The following is a 24,839-nucleotide window of genomic DNA, read 5'->3' on the forward strand; positions in this document are numbered from 1 at the left end:
TACATGAAAGCTCCCTGTCAGTTTGCCTTTAATAATTCCTTGAATTCCTACTACTAAATGGGATGACAAAATGTGATGGTCCAAACAAGCACTTAAAAGAAAACTATAGTGAAGAGGGTGCTCATCATACTCATGATTTTCAATAGTTTATTAAATGAAAGGTGAAGCATCAGTTTTAAATTGTACAAAAGGAAAAAAAAAACCTCATATTGTAAATGTACAATTTACAGAATTACTAGCAAAACCAATCAAGGAGACACTCATAATACAAAAACCTATTGACTGCAAACTGAACTGGAGACCCATTGCAGGTACCATGATAATAAATGTTTGTTATACAGTATTCTACAATGTTAAATTAGGAATCAGTTTTCCACACAGAGGACTGTGAAGCACAAGGTTTGTCTGAGACTCTGACTCAAACTGGGCAGCATCTGTTGTGCCACCATGCTCACAGAGTGATCCTGGGACAGGTCCTGCAGCCATTCCTGCCCCCAGGCCGTGGGGGTGCACAGGGAAGTAACGGGCTTTATAAAGTTCCAGCTACTTCTTGGGATCAATACATCCCCAAGCCACACTAAGGAATGGCTGAATTACCTGGTCAGACATTTTTGGCAACCGTGTCTGAGAACTGCACGTGTTGTGAGAGCCAAGCTCAGCTGGGTAAGGTGCTGGGCTGGGCCAATTTGGGCTCTTTCCCTGCCCACGCTGGGCACTGAGGGCTTGGGCTGGTGTCCAGTAAGCTTGAAACAGAAAAAGCTCCGGGATTATTCTGCAGTTGCTAAAACTAAAGCACCTCTGAAACTGCTGTGCTCCAAGTGGGTCAGTCTGCTTTGAATCCCAACTGCTGCTGAGTGCAGAAAGATGAAGGTTTTGGGGCCAATTGTCGGAGATCTGGAGCTGTGGAGGGCCAGCACCGCTGGTGCCAGGCCAGGCTGGGTAAGGAGCAGCTACTACATCGAGTCATAAAATTGAAGCATAATGAATTTCCAAATTATTGAAGACATTGAAAAATATCTTAGTACAATGAATTAGCTGAGAATGTTTTGGGGTTTTTTGGATTTTTTTTAATGTTTTTAGCTTTTTTGAAAAATCATATTTTTTTCCAAAGAATTACTCTCAATATGCACAGTTAACACTGAAAATGTAGCTGTAGTCCATTGTAAGCTTAAGAACTTCACCATCTAAGCACAAATTTCTATGCAGCACATACAGTACTTCTAACTGGCAAAATTAATTTACAAAAATAGCGGAAAAGGGTATTTACGGCATGGAAAGTAGACTCTGTTTTATGGTACAGTTAAAATTACTTTTAGTATGCTAAAGTGATCCTTTCCCCCACCCTTGAACTATTTTTTTTTTAATAGGAAAGTTGCTGTTTATGTACCTTGTGTTGGCAGGCTTGAAGTAGGTAGTAAAAACAGCAAAGTGATTACTTGAGAACCATTTGTGTGTTTTACTGAGAATACTTTATTTGCTGGTATAAGTTGCTAAAAATGCACAGAGCAAGTACCAATAGAAAATTTACTGGTTTTGTGTCCCCATGTGCTATATAAAATGAATGTTACACAGCATCTGTTGGAAAAGTGGCTTCATGGACATCTCTTACTTTATGTCCCATTATAAATAAAAATAAATCTTCTCAAGAGTATAAAATCTGGGTTTATCATATCAGAATCTGAAATTTTTTGGCAGAGATGCACGTCATTAGAATTCTAAGCTCTTCTCTGAGAGTGTTCTTCTCCATGCCTATGAGAGGACATAAGCGTACCATAATGTTAATCAAATCCAGTGTGTTCCAAAACACTTTTCCGTAGCCAGAACGACCTGCTTACAGCAGCCTTGCTAGTCAGTGGCTGATAGGCATAGGTTTAATAAAAATGGCTAGCTTTGAAAACATAAAAAGGCAAATGTTAAAACTGTTTTAAATTGTACAGCAGAAAAATAAAGTTAAAAAAGTTCTGTTTTCACTCAATGTTGTTTTCAGAAAACATATGTAGAACAGTGTTTATTTTGACAGCTGTCTTAACAATTTAAAACTTCCTCCTCATCCAGAAAAAAAAAAAAAATCCGTATTAGGACAGTCAAGAACAGGGATACAAATGATTTTTTAGGTCAGCCCTTCTGAGGTGAGTGGATTGGCCAACATTCCCGTGTGTCATTAAGAAGCTCCTCTTCTCTCCGTCACTACACCAAGGGGTTGACCTCAATCATTTGGTTAAAAATCAAACCGTATCACATCAAAAATGTGGTTTTCATACAAGCTATCACAGTATATAGGCCTCTAGCTCTAAACAATAGAGTTCCAAGTTTGTAAAAGGTCTTCGCCAGACTTCAGAACATGGGCATGCCAAATCCCTGGAAAAGGGGGAAAAGACAGCGGTTACGTGGGGTGGGACAAGAGCGGAGCTCAAAGCGAGCAGAACGAGCCGGGCCTTACTGAATCGTCCTCGATGATCGCCGCCGAGTCGAAGAAGTCCGGCCGCAGCTCCGCGCGCTCGCGCCGGTTCCGCGACGGCGGCTGCAACACACGGGAGTTGGAACAGCACGAACAGCACGGGGCACAGGAGCCCTGCCCGCCACAGGGCCGCCTCTGCCTGCCCCCAGCCTCCCCCCAGCGCCACGAAACCTTGGGGGCAAACAGGACAGCACTCCCTCGACTCTACTATTGAAAGAATGGGTAAAGCTCATGGACTCTAACTCTGTGCTCATAGTTAAGGACTTGCCCAAGGTTTTCTTGCTGACTTATGGATGTTTCTGTATTGGCACTGTAGGCCACACTGCACAGAAACTGCCTCTTAACTCTCTTTATGCTTTTAAGTTCATAGTGAAATGAGCTCTGACACAGCTGTAGGCCAGACTGCACAGAAACTGCCTCTTAACTCTTTATGCTTTTAAGTTCATAGTGAAATGAGCTCTGACACAGTAAAAAATGGATTTACCAACAAAAGGGTATGGAAGATACTGAAATATTTCTGAGGCTTAAACCCTTGGTGGTGTCCTTCCCCACGAACACAAGAGTAGGTGTGAGCCTCACTGGCTTGATCAATTCCTTTCTCTCCTTGCCTTGGCTGTTACTTGGTAATTACATGAGTGCTGGCAGTAACCTCAGTATGCAGCCACCCTTCCCAAGACGCTGTAGCCCAGGCCTAATATAACCTAGGGCTTGTTGTTTGGATGTGAAAGGAGAAACAAAGGCATAAAAATGGTGAGGTGTGTAAAGCTAACTGCTCCTTTATCCCATTTTACAAGGGAGGAGTCATTCCAGAGGGGAGGCCAGTTAAGGCTGCAAGTGCTGCAAGGAACTTCTCCCACCAGTCAGCACAGAACTGGAAGGGACTGAGGCTGCCATTGATCATGGGACCTGTTTGGGAGCAATTCCTGTTTAAGGAGCTCCCGCCCACACACCAGTGCCTGTGCTCCCTCCTGCTGTGCCAGCAGGACTCTGGCTGTGACCTACTGAGACCTCGAGTAAGGATCCCCTGCCCAGCCCACCTCCTCAAAATCAAACTAGCCAGGAAAGGGAAAGAGAGGGACCCCTTTGGCTGTGCCAGTCTGACACATGGTGGCTGCAACAAAGAGCCAGGTCAGCACAGCCTGTAACTCATAACGTGATCCATGTGGGCTGACAAGCCCGAGGTGTGTGATGGTGCTGCTGCCAGAAGCTGCCCAAGAACACAATCTTGGGAAGAAGGAGCACTAAGCAACGCTCCTTGTGTGGCTGTGGAACAAACCCACTGGGCTCGTGCCTGCAGCTGGAGGCTCTGGGAAGTGCTCACATCATTTCCACTCAACCAGAGGCCAGACTCAAAATGCTGGAAATTTTTCTTTACACTTCTAAAATTCCTTTTAAATTAGCTTTCAACTGTTTTAAACTTGCCATTGGTAAGATTTACTGACCAGATCAATGACCATTGTGTCCTCAAATTCTTCATTCATGTCTTCTAGCTGGCCTCGTGAGGACATCATTACATCTTCAAAGATAGGCTCAGCGTCATCTTCCATTAGACCTCGTCTGATTAAACAGAGAGAGAGTCATTTCTGGGCAGAAAAACTCCCAGCCCTGATCTTTGTCATTAAAAAGAATGCTCAAATCCTATCACTTAATGCCTTCACTCAAACCCTGATGCTGAGGGTAAAGCCAACAGGCTCTCTGAAATAGCAAAGAGAGGAAAATCTCACATAAAGTCCCCTCCCCAAACCCTGGCCCAGGCTGAAGCAGCAAGTCCCACTGACAGCACCATGACCAGTAACTGAAGCTGTCCCACAGGAACAGGGCAGTAACTCCTCTTGTGTTTGCCTGCCCTTTTACCAAGGAGGAGTGACAATGTTTGCCAGGATCACTGTAAAGCCCTGTGACTCCAGCAGTGCCTTCAAGCCTGGTTCCAAAGGCTGTAAGGATTCCAACCCCCTGCTGAAGGACTCAGTGGGATCAGCACAGAGCATGTGGTGCCCCAGTGTTCACCCACGTGTGTTCCATCCATTACTGCACAGGGAGACTCCTTGGCAAAAAAGGATGGAGAGCACAGACACAGGAACAGGCTCGTGGGCAGAGCTCACAGGGAATTACACAGCACACAAATCATGGAACCCCTCTGAGGAATGGGGAACTGCACCCTGTCACTGGGCCTGCTGTCTGGCCACAGTCAGAGAATGGCAGTGCTGGGCTGGATCCACCCAAGCACTACAAACTGTCCCTCTGCCTTCACCACAAGGGTGAAATGGCACAGAAACCCCTGGCAACCAGCAGGAAAGGTAACATTTCTCTGGTGCCCTGCACGTTTCTGCTGAGGGCAGCAGCCTCTGAGCACTTACACTGCGTGCCTTACGCCACTTCTGCCTTTCATGTAGTTCATTCCTGTCCTGTCCTTTCGATTGAGATCCTCCAGCTTCTGCTGGCCCAGCCACGAGATCTGCATCTGGGGACTGACACAGGGAGTAAGTTAGGATCAACAGCAGTAACAGTTCTGAGCTGCCTCTTCTGGGGCAGTTTCTGTCTCCAAGTTCTGTGTCTGGCCATGCTTCAGATTAGAATAATTAAATCCCATCCATCATTGTACACCTCTTCTGGATTCCCTTCCACAGTCTGTCTCCTCTCACTGTATGTGCACAGAAAAATCAATTAAGTGTTGCAATAAAAGCAGGTATGGAAACACTGACATTGCTCCTTCATTAGGAGCGGGCACGTGGAGCGGGAGCACCTCTGAAGTTTGTTATTATTAAATAGTACTTCACTGTGTCAGAGGAGGCAAAATATGAGCAAGAATGGATCCAAATTAGTAACTGACAAAAATGTCACACAACAATGTGAAAAACAAATGGTTTTTACACAAATAGCCTGATCAACTTAAGGGCCAGTACCTCACCCATGTGTAAGTACCTTCAGGCTGCACTGCTGATGGCACCAAGCAGCCCCTGAGCCACAGCCAGCCTGTGCTCACCTGCTGCATCCTGGCAGCACCTGCTGGCAACACCCACTGACAGAAAATAACCAATGTTTTCCCTCCAAATGGAGGTGATAAAATGGGAGCAAAGGGACAAAAAGAATATATAATTTAGGGCAATTACCTCAAATCAGGAATTACTAGCTCAGCAGCTGGAAATTTAGAAAATATCAGTCAGGGTGTCTGGAAAACCTTAACTCTGATATCAGGCAGGGGGAAAGAAAAGAGACTATCTACAGGTCTTCCAGAGAAAAAGTTCCACCCAGCCTGGGACACAAGCACTAGGATGATTTGACCAGAACTGCATGGCTATGCTATGAGACAGTTTTAACATAAGGAATTTCTACTACTATTCCATTACAACATATTCTTCTGGGACCTAAAGACAATCCCAGTATTGCTGAGCTGTAGTCAAGGCATTTCCAGGTGGCTTTGCAAATCAACACTGCATCTCTGGAGCCACAGGCTAACAATATCACTATAAACCACAAGCAATTCCTTTGCCTGGCCGACTGTACTTGATGCTGAAATTCCAAGACTTACTTGTGTAAAAAATCCTGTTCAGATCCCTGCTCCGACTCGTGCTCCTGGATCTGCTCTCCCATTTGTCTGGTGTTCTCTCTCAGGACAGTGGAGGTGAGCTGAGGTGTCTGCAGTGTCCCTGGAGTATGGATGTTCTCATTCCTGTTCAGCCAGGAGCCTTCCAGGCTCTCATCTAGAGAGAGAGCACTGAAATCACTGCTAATTTCTGACCACATGCAGGCAGCATTCAGACAAGTGTGCACTAGGGGATCACCTGGATAAATGCTTGCAATGGTAAGATTTTCAGTTCTAATTTTAGCTTCTGTTCTTTTAAGTATTACTACCCTCTATTCTCAGCAATAACAACAATTTAAAGGGAACAAACACAAACCCCATTGCAAACAAAGTCATACTGCAGCACGGCCTGAGCTGCTGGGTATCCTGAACATAAACAACGAGGTAATTCCCAATTCCTGAGTTTACAACTGGAGACTGTTAATCTCATGTACCTACATCAACCAAGATACAGGTAAACACTAAGACACTTAGCAATAAAAATGAGCTGAATATGACTGAAGGTCTAGGTGGGATCCTGTGCTTATGTTGGGAAGGGAGCAAAGCAGAGAGGAGGGAAGAGGGAGGACTTGAGAATGGGTTAGAGCAAGAAGGGTGCAGCCAGAGACACAGGAAAAAATTCAGTTGCTGGAGTGAAAGACAGGAGATGACAAGATCACAGATTTACCAACAGGAAATGTGTGGTGAGAAAAGTAGATGGGGATCTCCACAGATCTGTTCACTCTTCCATTGCCTTTTACTAACCTTTAGGCATAAATGTTATTTAAAAAGCTGCCTATTTATTCTCAATTTTACTTTTCAATAATTTTTATGTTAAGAATTTTTTTTTAACCTATTGATTTCCTTAAGGCATTGTGAAGGAATGTCACAGAGCACATTTCCTCTCAGAAGCAACAGGGAATGTTCTCCAAGGCAGTCCATGCTGGATTTAGGTGAGAAAGGAACTAGAGGGGACTAGGTATGGTTCTTTGATGCCACAGTAATTTCTGCAGTGACCTTTTTCCTATTAGATCCTTTAGAGTGGAAATTAAAGAAAAAAAAAAAAAACAAACCAAAAAAAACAACAACAAAAAAAAGAGATTCTCAAATGCAGAGTGTTGGAAGTCAGTTCTCCCTTCTACTGATCACTGAAAGAGGGTGACACAAAAGAGTATGAGATAAGCAAAACCTAAAAACTGAATCTTAAGCCTGAGATTTGCCTTACTGGGAGGCAAAGATGCTACTACACCTCCCAGGGTAAAAAAATAAGATATTGGTAAAATACAGTAGAATAGAAGGAAAATGGCAGTAAGAGGAAAGAAGAAAACCTCAGTAGCTGAATTCTGTGAAAATACTGGTATCCTGAAAGAAGAAAAACAGTGCCTGATGAAAGGAGACAGCATTTTATGTACCTGCACTTTGGGCTGGCTGTGAGAAGGACTTGGTGCAGGGACCATGAGCTGCAGTGGAGAATGGAGCTGGCTGTATGGGCAAACTTTTGAGGGGTATTTTGGGAAACTGCTGTATATTCAGGCAAATAGGAACAAGATTCCTTACTGAGGGATTACTGCACTGAACTTGGAAAAACCCTGAAGTTTAAGATCCCACTCACATCTACTGTATAGTGGAACAGCAAATTAGTATTCACAAAAGGCCACAGTGCAGCACACAGTTTGACCAGGAACAGATGCAGCCGTGTAAGAAATTTGCTATCACAGCCAGATTCCTGATGGACACACCTGAGGCCCCAGAAAGAGTAAATGCAGACAACACTAGATATCAGTACTATTTTAAACAAAAATGGTTGTCTTTTTAGTGTTCCCAGTGGCCCTGCAACAACAGAGATGTGTTATCAGAATTTCTGCCTGGAATCTGCTCCAAATCCCTGAGAATTAACAACTCCCCAGAGGGAACCACAGGCAGAAATCCAGCATTCCAGGAGTGAGAAAGAGCAGGCAACTTCACAAACACCTCTTCCAGCAGCAGTAACAGCTTTTAACAGTTCTGATTGCCAATTTTGGTCAAGACAAACAAGAACAGGGGGCTGTGGTGGTATTTCCCCTAAAGACATGTCCAGGCCTGACAGAACCAGCAGAACAGATGCCTTGGTTCTGCCACATCCAGAATGTGTCACGTATTTCTGGATGAGCTGGTAAAGCCCCCTCTCCTTCCTGTGTGCCCAGAATGCCAAAGGCCTGTGCCTCACTAACCTTCCACCCTCTTTTTGTGGAGGGGGGGTCGGCCCTTCTTGTTCCTCACGGAGGAGGCCTTGCTGCTGCTGCTGCCGCTGTTCACGGACATCCTGTCGTCCTCGCCACCCGTCACCAGCGAGTTCCGGTACGAGATCAGCGGCAGCCAAACGTCCTCTCTTCTCTCCATCATCTGCTCTGTCAGGAACTTCTCCAAGTAGGTGTGCCTGGAAAGGAAAGACAGGGGGTACAGAGGTGCAGCCATCTCCTCACAGACACCTGCATACGGCCACTGTGTCAGCAGCCAGGCTGCATCAGAGCCACCGCTGCAATGGGCGGTGGGTGCAGGATGTCCTTTGGCATCCTGCAACAAGAGAAACGGGTTAGTCAAATGCAGGCATTTATTTTTCCATAAAAAATTTGAACACCTGGTCCACCGCCATGAAAAGTCCAGTGCATCTGTATTAACTGAAAGGAGGAACCAACAACCTCCTGGTCTGGAGGGCACAGGAACTGTTTTCTTTTTCCATTGATTATTTAATTATGGAATCAGAAGTAATATCTAAAATGAACACGCAAATCTACATAAATGTGATTGTAATGAGTTTAGCTGCAGAGCCAAACATTCAGAAGTTTGCTAAGAGAATTCAGGTACTTCAGCATCACCTCCTGCACCCCTCAGTCACAATTTCCTTTAATACTACTTGCCAGGTTGCCAGCAGTGGGAGTCAACTCCACACATTCCACATGGAAAGGCAGGGGTTTCCTCTGTTAGCTCATGGCAGCTCGGAGCTGTTACAGCCCAACTCCAGAGCAGGCCCAGGAGCCACACTGCTCATGCAAGGGTGACAATCACATCAGTTTTTTGATTCAATGAATGGCGTAACTTTGTTCAAGAAACAGCAGCTTCCTGTCTACTTTTTTATTAAATATTGTCAATGCCTCCTCCTTCCCTTTTTCATGTGTATATTAACTCCCAAACCTGGCAGTAATGTGCCTCCTGGTCTGGAGGGCACAGGATATTAACTCCCAAACCTGGCAGTAATGGGAAATTCTTTGTGTATTCTCTATTTTATGGTACCCAACTGTGCCACTCGAGTGCTTCATGGCTTTAGAGACTCCACCTGCAGAAGAGTCTTGGAAAGTAAGAAGTTTTCTGCCTCCAGTTTGTATTTAGAGAATTGCATGTTTATGGCCATAGAGGGAAGGAGGAAAATGACACCACTTGGGAGCTCTTTACTGCCTGGATGCCAAACTTGAGACATCTTCTGCTCAGCATTTTGGGGTAGCTTCACTCTGGCAGTTCTTATCAACTCAGAATTTCCAGAAGTGAGAACACCATGACACCCACTAGTCAATGTCCAGTCTAAGCCAACTGTGTCTTTGAGAGAAATAAATGGAAATAAGTGCCTCCAAGGACAATCTCTTCTATTCTGTCCTACATTAGTTCCTCAGGATTTCCCTGCCTGGATCTGCCTTAATGGGTTTCTAACAGTGTTAGTACAAATTCTTTTTCTCCAGCTGTATGAGTTTGGCACCTTACAAGAACAGTTTTATGTGAAATCCATAGATTTGAATAAATCCAAAAATGGCTAGCACCACTTCTGAAGGTTACTCATAAAATGAGCAGCCAGATTAACAGGCTAGGAAAACTAAATTAAGTAAGTGTGGCTGCTTCACTCCCATATTGGAAGCTTCTCCCTTTTCTAGCCCCAGAGGAAAAAGCCAGCAGCCCAGCAGAAGGAAGCAGAAGCCCTGTGGAACAGCAGTGTGTGCTGGACCCTGCCAGGAAGGGTGTTCTGCAGCAATGCCCTGACACCTGCAGGCCCTCGGGTGGATGATTTGGGGGTTGAGGCAGGAAAGCCAAGCAGGAGAACCTGGGCAGTCAGGCAGCCACGTGCTCCTGAGACTGTGAGGGCTCCAGAGCACTTCTGGCTGCAGACAGGAGCCCGCTGCTGAGTCTGGGGAGGGCCTCTGGGCAGGGAGGCACGGAAGTGATCCTGAACACGGGACTTCTCCAGCAGATGGTGGTCATGGACCTTCCTGCACACAGGCAGCCCCCGTGGTGGGGGAGAGGTCCCTATGGACTGGAGGAGCTACAGAAAAGGGCAAATCCAGCATCCCACTCCTGTCCTGTCAGTGGAGCACTCTGGGCAGGAGTGGAGCCACCTCCTTACATGTCAGCAAATTGTGCTGACCTTTCTCATGGTCACCACAGCCTGTGGGGTCTGGGACAGGGCTGAACTCATCCCAACACAGCAGGCTGGCACAGATCAGATAAAACAGGCCCTAAAGGACCTATTTCTTTTCATGATCATCAAATTCAGCTGAGGTCAATAGCTCAGGTACAGATATTCCAGCACAGCAATCCTTACACTCCTGCAGGAGCAGGCACTGGTTGTGTATGTGGGCAGGGGAACCTTTGAGAAAGAATTTAAATGGCAACATGGAAGGTGAAGGAACAGGATGTCCCAAAGAACTGAATTTCCCTCAAAGGCTCAGGTTAACAGAAGCTGTCAGGGGCAGCATGATGTAACTTTAAATGTCAGACACTGCAAACTTGTGGAAGGGGTGACTCTGCTGAAAGGCTAAACAGGAAACAGGCCAGTGGCACTTACACCACCATGCAGGGGAACCTACAGCTCAGCTAAGAAGGCAAGCCATAAAATCCTGTTATCCTTAAGTCCTGTCCTGAAGAAGAGGATAGAGGCTGACAAGGATCTAACAATGGAGAGCAGATGCACAAATGGAGTGCCAAGACAGCCTAACTGGATCATCCCATTCCCTAGCTCCTTTAACTATTTGTCCTACAGTGTTTGCTGACTTGAAAAATTATTGATACAATGAAAAAGTGAAATTGGTTCAAGTGTGTAACATTAAAAATTATACAAAATTAACCAAGCTGCATTTCTTACTGCACAGATAAAACTGTAATGTTCATAGTTGTTAACCCTAACAGAAAAGTCCTTCAAAAGAAATGTCTTCACAGAAAAACATCTGTCAAACCTTCACAGCAAGGTCTGACAGAAAGAGTCCATTGAGGTCATTCCAGTTGATCTTTTTGACTAACACTCAGCGAGGTCACAGAACTGACTGGAAACACACCTATAACCATAAATCAGCAGATCTGGAAACTGCACTTTTAAACTGGTCATAAAGTTATTCAGTGAATTTACTTCCACACTGGGCACATAGTGCTTGGCTGATGTTTGGCTGGAGTCCTCTTCCAATATATTAAAAGAAACAACAAATATAGGTTTACATTTATGTAAATAAAGACAGAAACATATTTCTGCAGTGGTGACAGCCTGTAACTTCCTTGCACTTCTAATGTGTAATTTCTTTTCTTCTAGCCTAAAAAAGGACTTTTTATTTTCAATACCCCATGAGAAATTTTAAACATTGTTTTGGGAGGTCTCAAACTCAACTCATTAGCGGGTCTGATTTTTCTTTTCCCATTTATTTTTATTACTTTAAAATACAAAAGGATGAGTAAGTATGTATGTGAAATGTCTCATGGACTTTTTGCAGCCTTGGTTAGATTGCAGAAACCTCAAAAAAGAAAGCTGAAACCCACACTGCAGGGATTAACAGAGCCCAGGGAAGAAAACAGAGCATTACTTACACAGTCTTTTTGTCCTGTCGCAGGAGTTTGGAAGAAAATTCACTTAGCACTTCCAGGAAAGCAAGGTTAGGAGGTGGATAGTCTTGTCCTTTTTGATTCTGGTATTTGAAGGCAAACTCTATGCCATCTCTACAGTACAGAAATATTAACATGTTCAGACATTTGCAACAAAAAATAAACAAAAAACCCCAAAATCCAAAAACCAAAAGAGCAAACAAAAAGCCCCACCTGAAACCCAAACAAGTTACTCCAAATCTGAGCCGTAATGAAACCGTTTGTATCCTCAGGTCCCATCACAATGTCATTCCCCATTACTAGCAAACAGCTGCTTTTGGACAAGGGAATGCAGAGTTCCCTGTGGATTTGTGAGGCCCCCCTCAGGTAAGCACTTGGCCAGTCCCTCTAAGAGGGGACTGTGGGAACTGGGCAGGTGCAGCCCGGGGCAGGAGCTCCATGGAATGTGTCAGATCCAACAGGAGCCAACCTCTGCAGCCAGAGCAGGGAACTGAGTCCCCAGAGCAGGGACACACTCTGTTCTGCTTTGTCTCACCTGTGACTGAAGAGAACACTGTCCCTTCCCTCACCCAGCAAAGCACAAGTGTCCCCTGACTCCTGCCTGGCTGAGGACAGCATCTGGTGCATCCTGACCGAGCCGTGCTGATCTTGGTCCCAAGGTCTGAGTCTCTGAGACAGCAAACCTTAGCACTTGAACTTTTGAATGGCTAGGCAAAGTCAGAATTCAAATTTAGCAGAACCTTCCCACACTTTCTATGCAGCAGTTGCATAAAAATTTTCAGTCCACTTTAAAAGATTTCCAAAATACTTTCAGAGAATCTTTCTATAAAAGCCCTTGGTTCCTCCAGAATCCACAGTGGTGTGGAACAAAGAACCATCCTCAGCTGTTAGACACAACCCACCTGAGATAAACAAACATAACCATGCCAATAAATTCCAAGAAATAATTAGGTAGCAGCTAGTTTGTTTACTTTCTACCTACATACATGTAGACCCCTCAAATTAAAATAGAAAAAAATATATAACTATTCCATGGCCTGTTGAGATTATGTATCCTGAGAAAGGGAATGCTGAACAAGAGTTTTAATCTGAAGTAGTGTAAAAATCTAGTTTATTTACCACCACTCACTTGTGTAGTGTGGCCACAGCCTCTCTTGTCTTGATCTGATCCAAGCCAAAAGTGAGGGCAAACCGCCGGGCCAGCTCCTTAATGCCACTGACATGGGCAGATGTCCTGTCCAGGTTGGGACCTTGCTCCTGAACAAGCTCATTGAACAGCTGCAGAGAGAGTTCAGAGGTTGACATCTGTGAGCTGGGAAACACTTATTGAGAAAGACTTGGGTTCTAAACCTGCTCCATCTGAGAATGGTCTTTGTGATGACTTTTTGCACTGAGACATAACGGAGTCCCTGTCACTTACCAGAATTTCTTCTGTCCCTCTGCTGTTTGCCAGCTGTCCCCCACCTTGTACTTGTGTGGAGTACACCCTCCCTGAATTCCATCTATCATTCTCCCAACTCATCAAGAAGGTCTTGCATTCTCATGCTGTTCTCTTAAGCACCTCCATCACCCATCAGATCTAGTGGTGCTTTAATTTTGGGGATCAAAACTGCAGCTCCTCCACTGTAGCCTCAGTGCCTGTTTGCCCAGCGCTGCTGCCTCCAAGGCCCTCCCAGCACAGTATTGAAGTGCTTGATGCTTTTCCAACCAGTTCTACCTCTCCTGGCACTGCCATTTACACCCCATCTCTCTCACTGGTTGCTGAGAGCATCCTGGCAGACAGTGCCAGGATATTAAATCAGGCTGCATTACAGCCACTGCTTCTCTCATCTCCACAAGCTCTGTTACCATGTAATTAAAGACAGCAGCTTAATTGGACAGGATTCCTACTCAACAAATCCACACTGGCTGCTACCTATCACTGAGGCATTTGCAGAGCTCCTCTCATTACTTTTTTCATGGAATTTTGTCAGCCTGACTGATCTGTGGCACCTGCTCCCTCCTCTCCAAGTTCTACATGGGCTGCTTTGACACACCCTGATTCTTCTGGAAGTACATCTGTTTTTCTCAGGTTTGCACAGATCTCTCTTCAGCTTCCAGATTGCTACAGCAAATCCCTTAGGAAGGGATTTTGGGAGATCCAGCTCAATTGAGAGCATCTAATTAGCAGAAGTAATTTCTCTGAGCAATGGCTATGGCTGGTACTTCAAGGGCCTAAGTGGTATTTAGTGCACTTTGTGCTGTTGGTTGATAGATTTCATCACCAGGCAGTAATTTACGGTTGATGTAAAGTGAATTTTTCTGGGAAAAAACACATCTAACAGTATTGGAAGACTTAATTAGCTTGAAATTTGAAAAATTCATCAGTATTTAGACAAAGTATAAGGAAGATGCATTACTTCAGCAAATGCAAAGAAGAAAAAGCCATCCTAGTTCTTCTTGTTGACTCAGGATCAATAAACAAATGCCATGAATCAGCTTGGACCAAACTGCCCCCAAGGCTCTTCTCTCCCTCCCTTCCATTTTTATCTGCCCAAGCTTTGCCAGTGCGAGCCTATGGCGACAGAGAATACTGAGACAAAAGACAGAGATTACTGAGACAAAGGGGCAGTGACAGCCTGAGCTGGAGAGCAGGAAAATGAAGAAAATGTCCTAAGGAAGTGCAGCATTTCTGCTTTCCTGTAAAGTGCATCAGAGGAAATCCTGGCCAGGGCTTTTTGCAATGAGGCATTTGTAACAAAAAAATCAACGCTCTTACCTGTTGCAAACTGAGAATGAGTGTCTTTGCACACTGGATTTTATCAATTTGCCTGGTTTTGCTCAAGGTTTCCTTAATGATATCTCCATAGTCGTTGTAGTACTAAAAACAAATGTGGAAAAAAAAAACCAACTTTAAATCAAATCTCTTATACAATTTCTTACAGTTTTCCCAAGAGAAAGATTACTTGTAATTCTTGATTTGAAAAAGCAGGAGTTGCTCAAATCCAGATTTTGGTGTGAGTGAGACGCAATGTTTCAGTACCAAAATTTAAACCAAACCCTGTGATAAGGTAAGGAACTTCTGTATTTATTTTCTTTTGTAACAAACATGTTGAAAACCAAACAAAAGAGCATTTCCTGCCCCAAACTAAGCACTTGATGAAGGTGACCCATGGCTGCCAGTTCCAAGCAACAACATGACATTGGTCCTACATCCCCTTAAGAAGCAGGTGTGAACAGACACCAGCACAGAGGTGTGTGCTCCTTGTGCACTGAGGGGAAAGGAAGTCACTAAAGCCAAAAAGTGGAGGAAAGAATGAGTCAGCACAGAGTGCTGTTTCTCTTTATGTTAACAGAATGGTTGCTGAAAGCCACAGCCTATGGTACTGCCCATCTGGGTAGAAAAGCTGTACTATCATTACAAATTCCAAGCTGAGAATATATATTTTTTCCAACAGTTTTCTTTCAGCCTCATTGATGTTTCTGCATTTGCAGTCACTTATTTTCATTCCCTCGAAAATATTGCTTTTGCCTTCGTTGGTACTAAATTAAATTAAATTTCTCTCCCTCTTCCCCAGTTTTAAGAGAAGGAGGGGTGTGGGGAGAGGAGAAACCCAACCTAGAACAGCAGGGAGGGAACTCACCTGGATGGTGACAGCTTCAGTTTCAAACTCCCACTCTGGCAAACAATCCCTAAGCAAGACTAACCCTGACTGATGGCTACAGTGTGTCCTAGGAATTTTATTTTGCCGTGTGTGCCTGATGAACGGGGGAATTTTAAGTAAAACCCTTTATGTTTCACATCAACATTTCAACAGTGTCTAGAGTAAAGGATCTGCTTTGTCTTCCAGTTCTTCCCCCTGGATTGTCACCTCTGTGTTGACAATGGCCTGCGGGGACAGGTGGGACAGGGCCTGAGGGGTCAGTGGCAGGACTGCTGATGTGTCTGTTCTGGCAGGTGAGCTCCCATGCACAGGGGCAGCAGGAGCTGAGGTCCTTCTGACCTCCACTGGGCCCAGAAGCTCTGTGGAAGCAGCCAAAGCTGAGAAGACACTCAGTCACACTGACCCACTTACAGCACAACCATACAGAGCTTTTCTGTCCTGCTGTCCTGTTTAAACCAACCTCCTCTGACAAGAACCTCCTCTGCTGCCTCGTGGCAAGCACCAAGCCTGGGAGACTGACAGTGGAGCATGGCATGGAACAGGTAACTTACTGGGGATTCTACAGATGGATCTGAGGAGCAGGGTAAGAAACTCTCTGTAGAGTGGAGCTGCTCTGGAAGTACTCAGCACCTCAGGAGCAGCTTTAGGTGCTGCCTTAAACAAAGCACATGTGCTACAAAGAGGGTGAGGTCAGAGCTCACTGCTGCTCAGTGCCACGTGTCATTTAGAAAGGAGAAAGTACCACTCAGGATCAAATAAAGCTGAAAGAGCTTTCAGCTTTTTGGGCTGTAACCACAGTCCTGGCAGGGATGGCAGGAGAAGCCCTAACACTGCAGACTGGGCTCAGTCAGGACAGGAGGATGCACGGCCTGTACCTTCATATAGTGTTTGAAGATATCTGCTGCTGCATGCATGTCCACAATGTCATAAATTATCAGCTTGCTGAAGGCAGCCAGAAGGTTTCTTCTCTTATGTAAAGCTTCTATTTTGTTGGCTTCATCCTCTTCATCTCCCTCTGAAAGCATCATCAACAACAGAATGTTTGTAAGTAACTGTTAAATTCTAAAACAACATTATCAAAGGGGAGCTTTTAGGAAAAAAATCAATTACTGAACATGAAGCAAGAAGGATTGTTGGAGAAGAAGCTAAAATGAAAGGTGGTAAGTCTTGAGTCCTGCCTACTTGGAAACTTCCAGGGAAATTTAGGAACACATCACTGACCAAGGCTGCTCTCCATAATCCCGAGGAAATCCTGGATATAATCCACATGGAACTGAGTCATTTATTTCCTATATCCTGTGAAAGGCCACAGTGAACTCTTGCTGAATGCTCTTGCTCAAATTCTCTAGCACAGGACATTCACAGAGGCTCCATTAATGTGACTAAGCTATAAATACTTAACAAAAGAAAAATCAGAAGCACCAGTAAACTTCTGCATGCCTTGGACTTTCACATGTGAAATCAATGGCTCTGAACAACAGGAAGAAAATCCAGTTGTAAGAAGCATTAACACTGAATGGCAATGCCATAAATATTAAGTCTCTATGCAAGGCTTTACTCTGTAAATGAAAAATAAACTACACAGATAAAATTTTATATATAGTTGTTATTATATAATGAAAGCATATTCCACAACTTATATAAGAAACTTCAGAGTAGTGACCTTCCAAAAAGTAGGAATACTTCTGAAAACATCTGAACAAACTGATCAGAAAATTCTATTTTCTCCTTTCTTCTGTGTCTGGTATGAAAAAAAGCTGAACATACCCATGCTCTGATTTTCATCATCTTGGTCAATAAACACATGATCCATGACAAAACTGAGAAGTTCTGACTGGAGGCCTGAGTCTGGATTGAACACCAAAGGCTGGAGCCCTTCTCGACCTCCCGTCATCAGCTGGTGACTAAAAATCATCAGGAGATCACAGAGCAGCATGAAAGCCTGCAAGGCAAAAGAGAACGAATGCAGTGACAAGCCAAAAAAGGAAAACAAATTACCACTGATCTAATTTCCAGATATCCCCTGCTACTATTAAACAGCTTCTTAAACTGTTCTCAGGTGCAGCTGTTTATGTGCTGTGAAAAGTAATCCATAATGGCTTCCTCTGCTTTGGAATGCTGTGCCTTTGGTTCCTAGGTCAGGAACTGTGGTAATTACCTTCTCCATGTCCCAGATGACCCATATTAAACTTCCATTTCTTCTCTAGGAAAAGAACTCTAAATCTACCTCTGATTCAAGGCCTGCAGCAAAATTTGTAGTAAAGAGAGCACACCTCTTTTGATAAACAGTCAAAAAAACCAAACAAGTAAAAACATGAACAACACCGAGGGAAAACTCAAGCTGAGTCACTGCCAGACCCACAAAACACAAACAGCCACAGCAAGGAAATTCTTGCAGAATTTAATGGAAAACTCTAGCCAAAAAAGAACCAAGTTTGTATGCACAGATTTCAAATCCAGACAAAAGCCAACCTGGGCAGAATTGTCCATGACTTATGCTCACTACTATTCTACCCTCATTATTTGAGACAGGAAAGAAGGCAGCTGTCACTACCTTCCTTTCTTCCAAGGGCTCACAAATTTCAACCTGGGCAGAATTGTCCATGACTTATGCTCACTACTATTCTACCCTCATTATTTGAGACAGGAAAGAAGGCAGCTGTCACTACCTTCCTTTCTTCCAAGGGCTCATTCCTGCATGGCAGTAACACTGTTTTGCCCCTACATGGTTTCTGTTGGTGTCTCACAGCCAGCTGTCTGCAATTTGATCACATTCAGCACCTTTCCAAAGCCTTTTTATTCATAGCTTCTGTATTTTTAACCTCAGGTTCTGAAAACTTTATAAATTTCCAAAGTAAAATCTGTAAATGTTGAACTTCCTAGTGGCTCCCTTATTTCTGGGAGTATGTTATAAAATCTGAATGAGCTACACTCAGGCAAGAACAGATGCAAATCATTGTAAATTATGTTCTGTTGAGACCTTAGGAACAGATGTTGCTATTTGGGATTTTTCTCCCTTTGATCCAAAAGGCTGTGATTCATTCCAGTGATGATCTCACCTGCTCTAAACTCCCCTGATACTCAATAGAACTGAAGCTCTTCCTAATGCAGACCTCTAAAAAAGAGCAGATGAGTAATGCACTGTTGGTGCTGAGTTCTGTCCAATATAAAGGCAGCAGTGGGCTCAGTCACAGGATATTTATTTCCCTCCAACACTCATGGAAACATTGAAATGTTTCAGTCTTGTTTCTTTAAATACTTCATACGTTTTTCCTTCCTTTGATATGGACATCAACTTTGTCTGGAAAGAATGTCTGGAGCAAGGATCAAGTATGGTAGGGAGACAATACAATTTGCACATAATTCTCAAAAAAAATTTCTCAAATGATTCTCAAAAAAAATCCAGTAAAACCAAAGCAATAAGTAGTAGTCCTGCACTCACAGAAATATACTTTTTAAGGAAGAAAACAAAAGCAAATCATAGAAGAGTCAGCTGGAATGGGTCCCAGCCTACTCTGCCCAGGACACTCTCTCTGGGCCTGCCTGGGTGTGGGCTTGTCTGGCCGAGGCTTGAAAACTTCCCTGCAACTGGGAACTGCAAAGGAGCTTCTAAAGAAAGTTTCAATTATCGCTGAAAAAACCGCTGTGGCCACTGCTAAGAAGAGAACAAACCCATGTTAATACACCTCAAGAACAAACCCATTGCAGGAATGGGAAGGAACATTTGCCATTTCCTGAGGCAGGGAGGATGTCAGGTCCAGCTCAAGCTGGGAGGTATTTGCATGGAGCTAGAAGATATTTTTACATTATACAATATTATTACAATATGCCAAGAGTAACAACTCTGAATATTAAAAAACAATTACTAAAGTAAAACCTGCTGGAAGCCAATGACACACAAGTCTTTTAGAAATACATAAACTACTGACATTTCTGAGCATTTAATGTTTATATTTAGCAACCTGAAGAACAGAGAGTAAATGCCAAGCAGAGCTATCTTTCCGAGAAATAAAAGTGTCTTTTAAGAAGTATTATCTTTTAAATACCACAGGCAAAAAGCACAGGCCAGTTATTAGTTATACTCTGCAAATGCTGGGGAGGTCTGATAGAAATGCCATTTGTAGACAAATGTCATTGCCATAAATCAGTGTATATTCACATAACCTCAGCTAACAAACCAGCTACTGTGTCCTGCAGAGACAGACTTAATTATTTCAACAAACCCTTTGATTCAATGGGAAAAAAATCCAAAAAGATTCAGCCCATTTGAGGTCTCAGTCACCCTCCAGAAGTGCCTATTTCCATCTTTTAATTCAGTGTCTGCAGGAAAAGTCTTTCATCTGAGGTGACTGAGTTGGTTGCCTGTAGTTACAAGGGCTGGAAATGAGTCTGAGCATCCAGGTAATCCTTCCTTACTGTTAATCAGAAGTTAATCTGTTATGAGCTGTGCTTTGGAAGTTGTGTTAATACAGCTGCTCTTCTGGGCTGTTTGTTCAGATTTATTTAGACAGGAGCACAGATTATTTTACTTTAAGTTTGATGTAGTGTTGTCTTGAGTTTTACTACAATTTAACACTCACATTTTTATAAGAGACAGACATTTCCTTTACCTGTTCTTTGACTGGAGTGTTGACATTTGATAGACACTGCTGGCAGACAGCCAGGAAGGATTTCACAGTTTTCCTCAATACCAACAAATCCTCCTGGAATAAACATTAAAAAAGAAAGTATATAAAAATTAGTAAGAGGTTTCTTGGAGGAAGCAAAATCAAGAAATGGTGATGATTTCATACATTCAACAAAAAGCTGTGAAAGAAATAAGCTATTCAAAAAGTACACATACAGAAACAGTCCCTTAGTTTTACAGTGATGAGGAACCAATCACCTGAAAGAAAACAAGAACCCAACATTAAATGAAATGAGATGAATTCATAGCAGGATGCCTGGCCCATGCTCTGCAGACCTTCCTCCAGGACAGCCCTCCAGCTTCCTTCCACATGGAAGAGAGAATGTCCTGCAGAACAAGCTCCAAGCAAATGTGAAGAACCTACATAATGCCCATGCAATGTTTTCCTTGCTGAAATGTTTTACTGATGCTGGCTGTTCAGCCCATGTGTCTCAGTTCTGGTTTTAGCTTTTCTTGTGCTTCCTGCCACGAGCTCTCGTTGTTCTGTGTTTACTGCGGAGCCTTTTTGTGGGCCATATGTTCCCTGTGCTGGTTCACAGCACAGCACAGGACTGCCAGCGTGCCCAAGCAGCCAGAGTGTTCCTAAAGCTCTCAATTTCTCATCACTTCCAGTGGAGTGAGTGGGATTTGCTGATATGGACACTCAAGGTCTGTGCACTCCCTCACCTTCCTATTCCTGAGCAGTTTTTCTGATGATGCAGCCATAGTGCCACTGCATTACCCTGCCATTACAGAATCCCTAAGACAGTTCTGCTCTGTTCTAATCCACAACTTGCCATTAATCACCCCTCTTTTTTTCATGAATATAAACCTTCCACTTGGCAGCATTAAGACGCCTCTTTTAAAAAATTTTAAATTGTGTTTTGTTCACCAATTGATCTATACCATCCCCATTTTCAGAGCCTTCCCAGATGACTGATAAAAATGACCCTTTTTTTCAGGAGAGACCAGATCTTTGCAGAATGCATCAGAAACCTATTTCATTGTGCAAGGATTGCTCACCTACAATTTTTCTTTAATATATGGATCAGTTTTGAGCTATTGAATATGAGTTACATATTGAGCCTGGAGAAACAAGAGCTCTTTGTGTGTATCTTGGGGAGGGGACTTCAGTAACCTGTGACCAGCTGAAGGTCCAGTTTGGAATTTGTAGGTGTTCATTAACATTATAGAAGTGTCCAATATTCTGGTTCTGTATTCTGTAGAGCTGATAGTTATCCTGGAGCTGTATGGCACTGGCTGTAGGTCAATTATGTGCTGTTAAGAAATCATTGAGCTGACTTGATCCTAATTAGATTTAAGCCACAAGAGTTGAGCTTTTCCCTGCCACACACATGGAGGCTCCAGTCCAAAACAGCTGGATCAGGTAGGGAGCCATGATCCAGAACATGCCCAACAGCTGTAATATGAGGTATCCCTCACACAACAATTAATGTGCCCTGGCTTGGCCATAATGCCCAGAACAGCTCCCAAACAAGGACAGGTCTCTCAGGACAGAGCTGTATTTTGGAAGCCACTTGAACACCAGACAAAAAATAACTTCATTCCAAAATGACTCTGTTCCCAGTGTATACCTATGGCTGTCTAGTATGACTCCACCACAGAGTCAATACAAGATGCAAAAATTACCAAGCAATTCTGAACTGCAGCCAAATAATTCCCTTTGAAGGAAACCCTACCAGAATTCTCCATCCCATGTGACAGCTATCCCTGTACCACCTGTGCTGTACTACAGGAATTTATTGTATTTTGTTCAAAAAAATGGAGAAATACAGTGATGGGTGATGAGAATTTTCCAAAGACTCCTTTGTGTCTGGGCATTTGGCCCCAGGGCAGGCAGGACAGGGCTGCTGGAGGCCTCAGCAGTGGGTGAGAGCCCCAGCACCCCAGAGCAGGTGGGGAAGACTGAAAAAAGGTGCTGCAGACAGTGCCCAGGTGCTCTGAGCACTGGGTTCCACAGGGAACCAGCCCATGCATGCTAATGAGAAAGAGGGTGAGAGGGGGAAATGGGAACAAAAGCCAGAATAAGGAATGACAACTATTCCTTTCTTTCTAATAGCTATTTTTAAATGCTACTGTCAGTATTGAAAACAACTCAGAGAATTTACTATGTATTTTTATCACTTTTCTATGCATAAAATGCTTATTTGAGTAGCACTTCAATATAACATCTTTACCTTTTCGATGCTGATGGAAAAGTACAATTATTACTTCAGTTTTCATATAATTTTAATTTGATGTATTACTTTTGAAAAAGCTCTGAAAAAACAGGATGCTGGCCTCTGACTGAGAAAAGAGATAAGAAAAGGTCCTGGAAAAGTCACATGTCACCTTGTCCTGACCATACTTCGTGTGCATTTGCTTTTTATTAGCAATTGTTACTGCCAGTGCCCTGGCATTTCTACTGCAACATAAAGGGTGTAATTAGAAAAGTAAGCAAAGTAACTACACATCAAGATTAAGCAATCTGTGGTCTACAGATCAACAGTATTGCTCACAACTGTTCATGTCAACATTCCTTATCAGTCATGCAAATTGCAGCACTCACAATAAAGTGTGTTAATTATCCTCAGCAATAACAATATAATAATCAGCTGCTATAAAATCCTGATAAAAACTACTTACATTGCTTAGACATATGCATAAATAGATCCTGAAACACGGAACAAATCTGAACATCAACATTTTCTTTGTTATAAATGACAAGAAACAATGCCAAGAACGGAAGTTACAAAGAAATCAGGTGTAACACCTTTCTAGGTAAGTTGTGTTCTGTCAGTAAAATCTGTTTGATCAAATGGCCACTTACTTTGGAAGGGGAGCCCTCAGTGATTTTCACCAGCTGCCAGAGAATAGAGTAGTGGGAACACTGCAGTGCCTGGACAACAATCTGTAACACAAGAACACACAGAATCTCAGCATGCTGCTAACAGCAGGCACAGCAGGAAGTGTATGGAAAATCTATCATGCATTTCGTGGTGAAAAGACAGGAGCAGCTCTTAGCACTTTTTATTTTCAAGGGTATCAAGTTTTCCCTTGTTTGTTTTCAAGTTTGGTGCAATAAGAAATCAGCCAAAAGATTTTTTACTAGAGGCAAAAAAAATACTGTGTAAATCTAGGAAACACCAGAAAACTGCACTGGGGTACAGCAGGAGAGGAAGTACATGACAGAAGTACACTCCAACACCTACATCTCTCAGGCCAGAAGCACCTGTTGAAATATCTCCATACCTGCCTTCACTATTAAACAGCATGGAAATCTGTTCCACTGGCAAATGAACATGTAGCACATTTGCTAAAAAAAAAAAGGAGAAAATACAACTTGTCCCATGGAGAAGACCAGGGTCATATCCCTGGTGCCCAGAAAAGCATCCATGGTGTCTCCTGAACAGCTCAAATCCAGAGGAGGTGCTACAACTGCCAAACTCCTCAGGGTGGCCTGCAGGAAGAAATAGTGAGCAGAGCTCAGATTTCAGGACCCTTCCCCTAAAATCTTATGGGAGCATTTGGAGAACTACACACTGACAGACCCAGAGACTGCGGATGGCTGGCAGCTGCATGGACAGGTTTTATCTGCCAGTCCTGTCCCTCCAGGTAGCACAACTCCAGCATGGAACAGCAACTGCAGAGAGAGGACTTTAACACACTGTGTGGCAATGCCTCCTCTTAGGGCTCTTTCTACAAAATTCTTATTCAGAATTTCATGAGAATTTATTTTTACTAAATGAAGCTGAGTTAGAATTAACAACTGGCTTCTAATCGAAACCAAATCAAAACTTAAAATGTTTAAATGCTGAAGTAGGAATTCTGCAGTTTAAACAGGAACCATGGGAGAATGTGAGATGGTTCCTGTGCTCCTCCATGAGAAACAAAAACTGAACTCTGAGGGAACAAAGTCCAAGATGTGTACCAAAAGAACTCCACTAGGATGTTCTAGTTTCCTGGTTTTCATAAGCTTCATCTTACCTTCCATACACAATAATAATTTGTGATAATTCTAATTGCAGCCAAGGCTTACAATGTTGGGTTTCAGTGTAAACATCAGGACTGATGCAGTGCTTTTCAGAGTCAGGAACATCAGCTATTCCCAACTTTACAGATGAGAATGGTGAGGGAAGGAGCTCAAAAATCACACACAGAACTTTTAAACTTCTGTACAAGCAGACTCTTTAGAACCTCAGACACCCCAGTGATGCAGTGCAGATGCTGTTAAGGGTACCTGTTCTGGCATAGCTCCGTGTTCAATTCCAGTTCTCAGCAATCTGTAGCAGTTACTGAACAGATCCCATTTGGTCAGATCATGAGCACTGCAAAGAGAGGAAATCAAGAGAGATTAATTGTGTTCCTCAGAACCCCCAGCCCAGAGACCTTTGGTGGTTTCCACAGCTGACCAAGCAGCTGCACAGAATCTCACTCCATGCTAAAAGCACAGGTCAGGCTTTCTGATAATCCAGGAAAAATGTTTTACTACATGGGATTTTTTCAGGGAGGAGATAAGCTCTCTCCACACCATACACCTATAAAGGCTACTTAAGCATAGCTGCTGCTTCCCTCTCTAAGTTACCTTTCCTCTTTTGGAAACATTGACAGAACTCCAGAAACACCCTTCCCTGTCATTGCAGCAGAAACTACAGCCAAGCTCTATCAATCAATATCTAC

General features: G+C 43.4%; 1 protein-coding gene across 3 annotated transcripts in view; it reads right to left on the reverse strand.

Annotated features, from left to right (window-relative positions):
* Positions 1–130: 130 nt before the first annotated feature.
* STAG1 (stromal antigen 1) overlaps positions 131–24,839 on the reverse strand; it is a 158,447-nt gene continuing 133,738 nt past the window's right edge. For all 3 annotated transcript variants that reach the window (XM_041416390.1, XM_041416392.1, XM_041416393.1), the window contains 14 exons: positions 24,400–24,487; positions 22,990–23,070; positions 20,104–20,196; positions 17,261–17,435; positions 16,369–16,508; positions 14,608–14,709; positions 12,979–13,127; positions 11,835–11,963; positions 8,231–8,436; positions 5,988–6,159; positions 4,816–4,926; positions 3,901–4,015; positions 2,441–2,521; positions 131–2,358 (listed from right to left, as the gene is read on the reverse strand). In XM_041416390.1, coding sequence (XP_041272324.1) covers positions 2,335–2,358; positions 2,441–2,521; positions 3,901–4,015; positions 4,816–4,926; positions 5,988–6,159; positions 8,231–8,436; positions 11,835–11,963; positions 12,979–13,127; positions 14,608–14,709; positions 16,369–16,508; positions 17,261–17,435; positions 20,104–20,196; positions 22,990–23,070; positions 24,400–24,487 — 1,666 coding nt within the window. In that variant the 3' untranslated portion in view covers positions 131–2,334. The remainder of the gene's footprint in view (positions 2,359–2,440; positions 2,522–3,900; positions 4,016–4,815; positions 4,927–5,987; positions 6,160–8,230; positions 8,437–11,834; positions 11,964–12,978; positions 13,128–14,607; positions 14,710–16,368; positions 16,509–17,260; positions 17,436–20,103; positions 20,197–22,989; positions 23,071–24,399; positions 24,488–24,839) is intronic.

The sequence above is a fragment of the Onychostruthus taczanowskii genome, unplaced genomic scaffold, assembly GCF_017590055.1.
Source record: "Onychostruthus taczanowskii isolate IOZ18803 unplaced genomic scaffold, ASM1759005v1 scaffold51, whole genome shotgun sequence".
NCBI classification, from domain to species: domain Eukaryota; kingdom Metazoa; phylum Chordata; class Aves; order Passeriformes; family Passeridae; genus Onychostruthus; species Onychostruthus taczanowskii.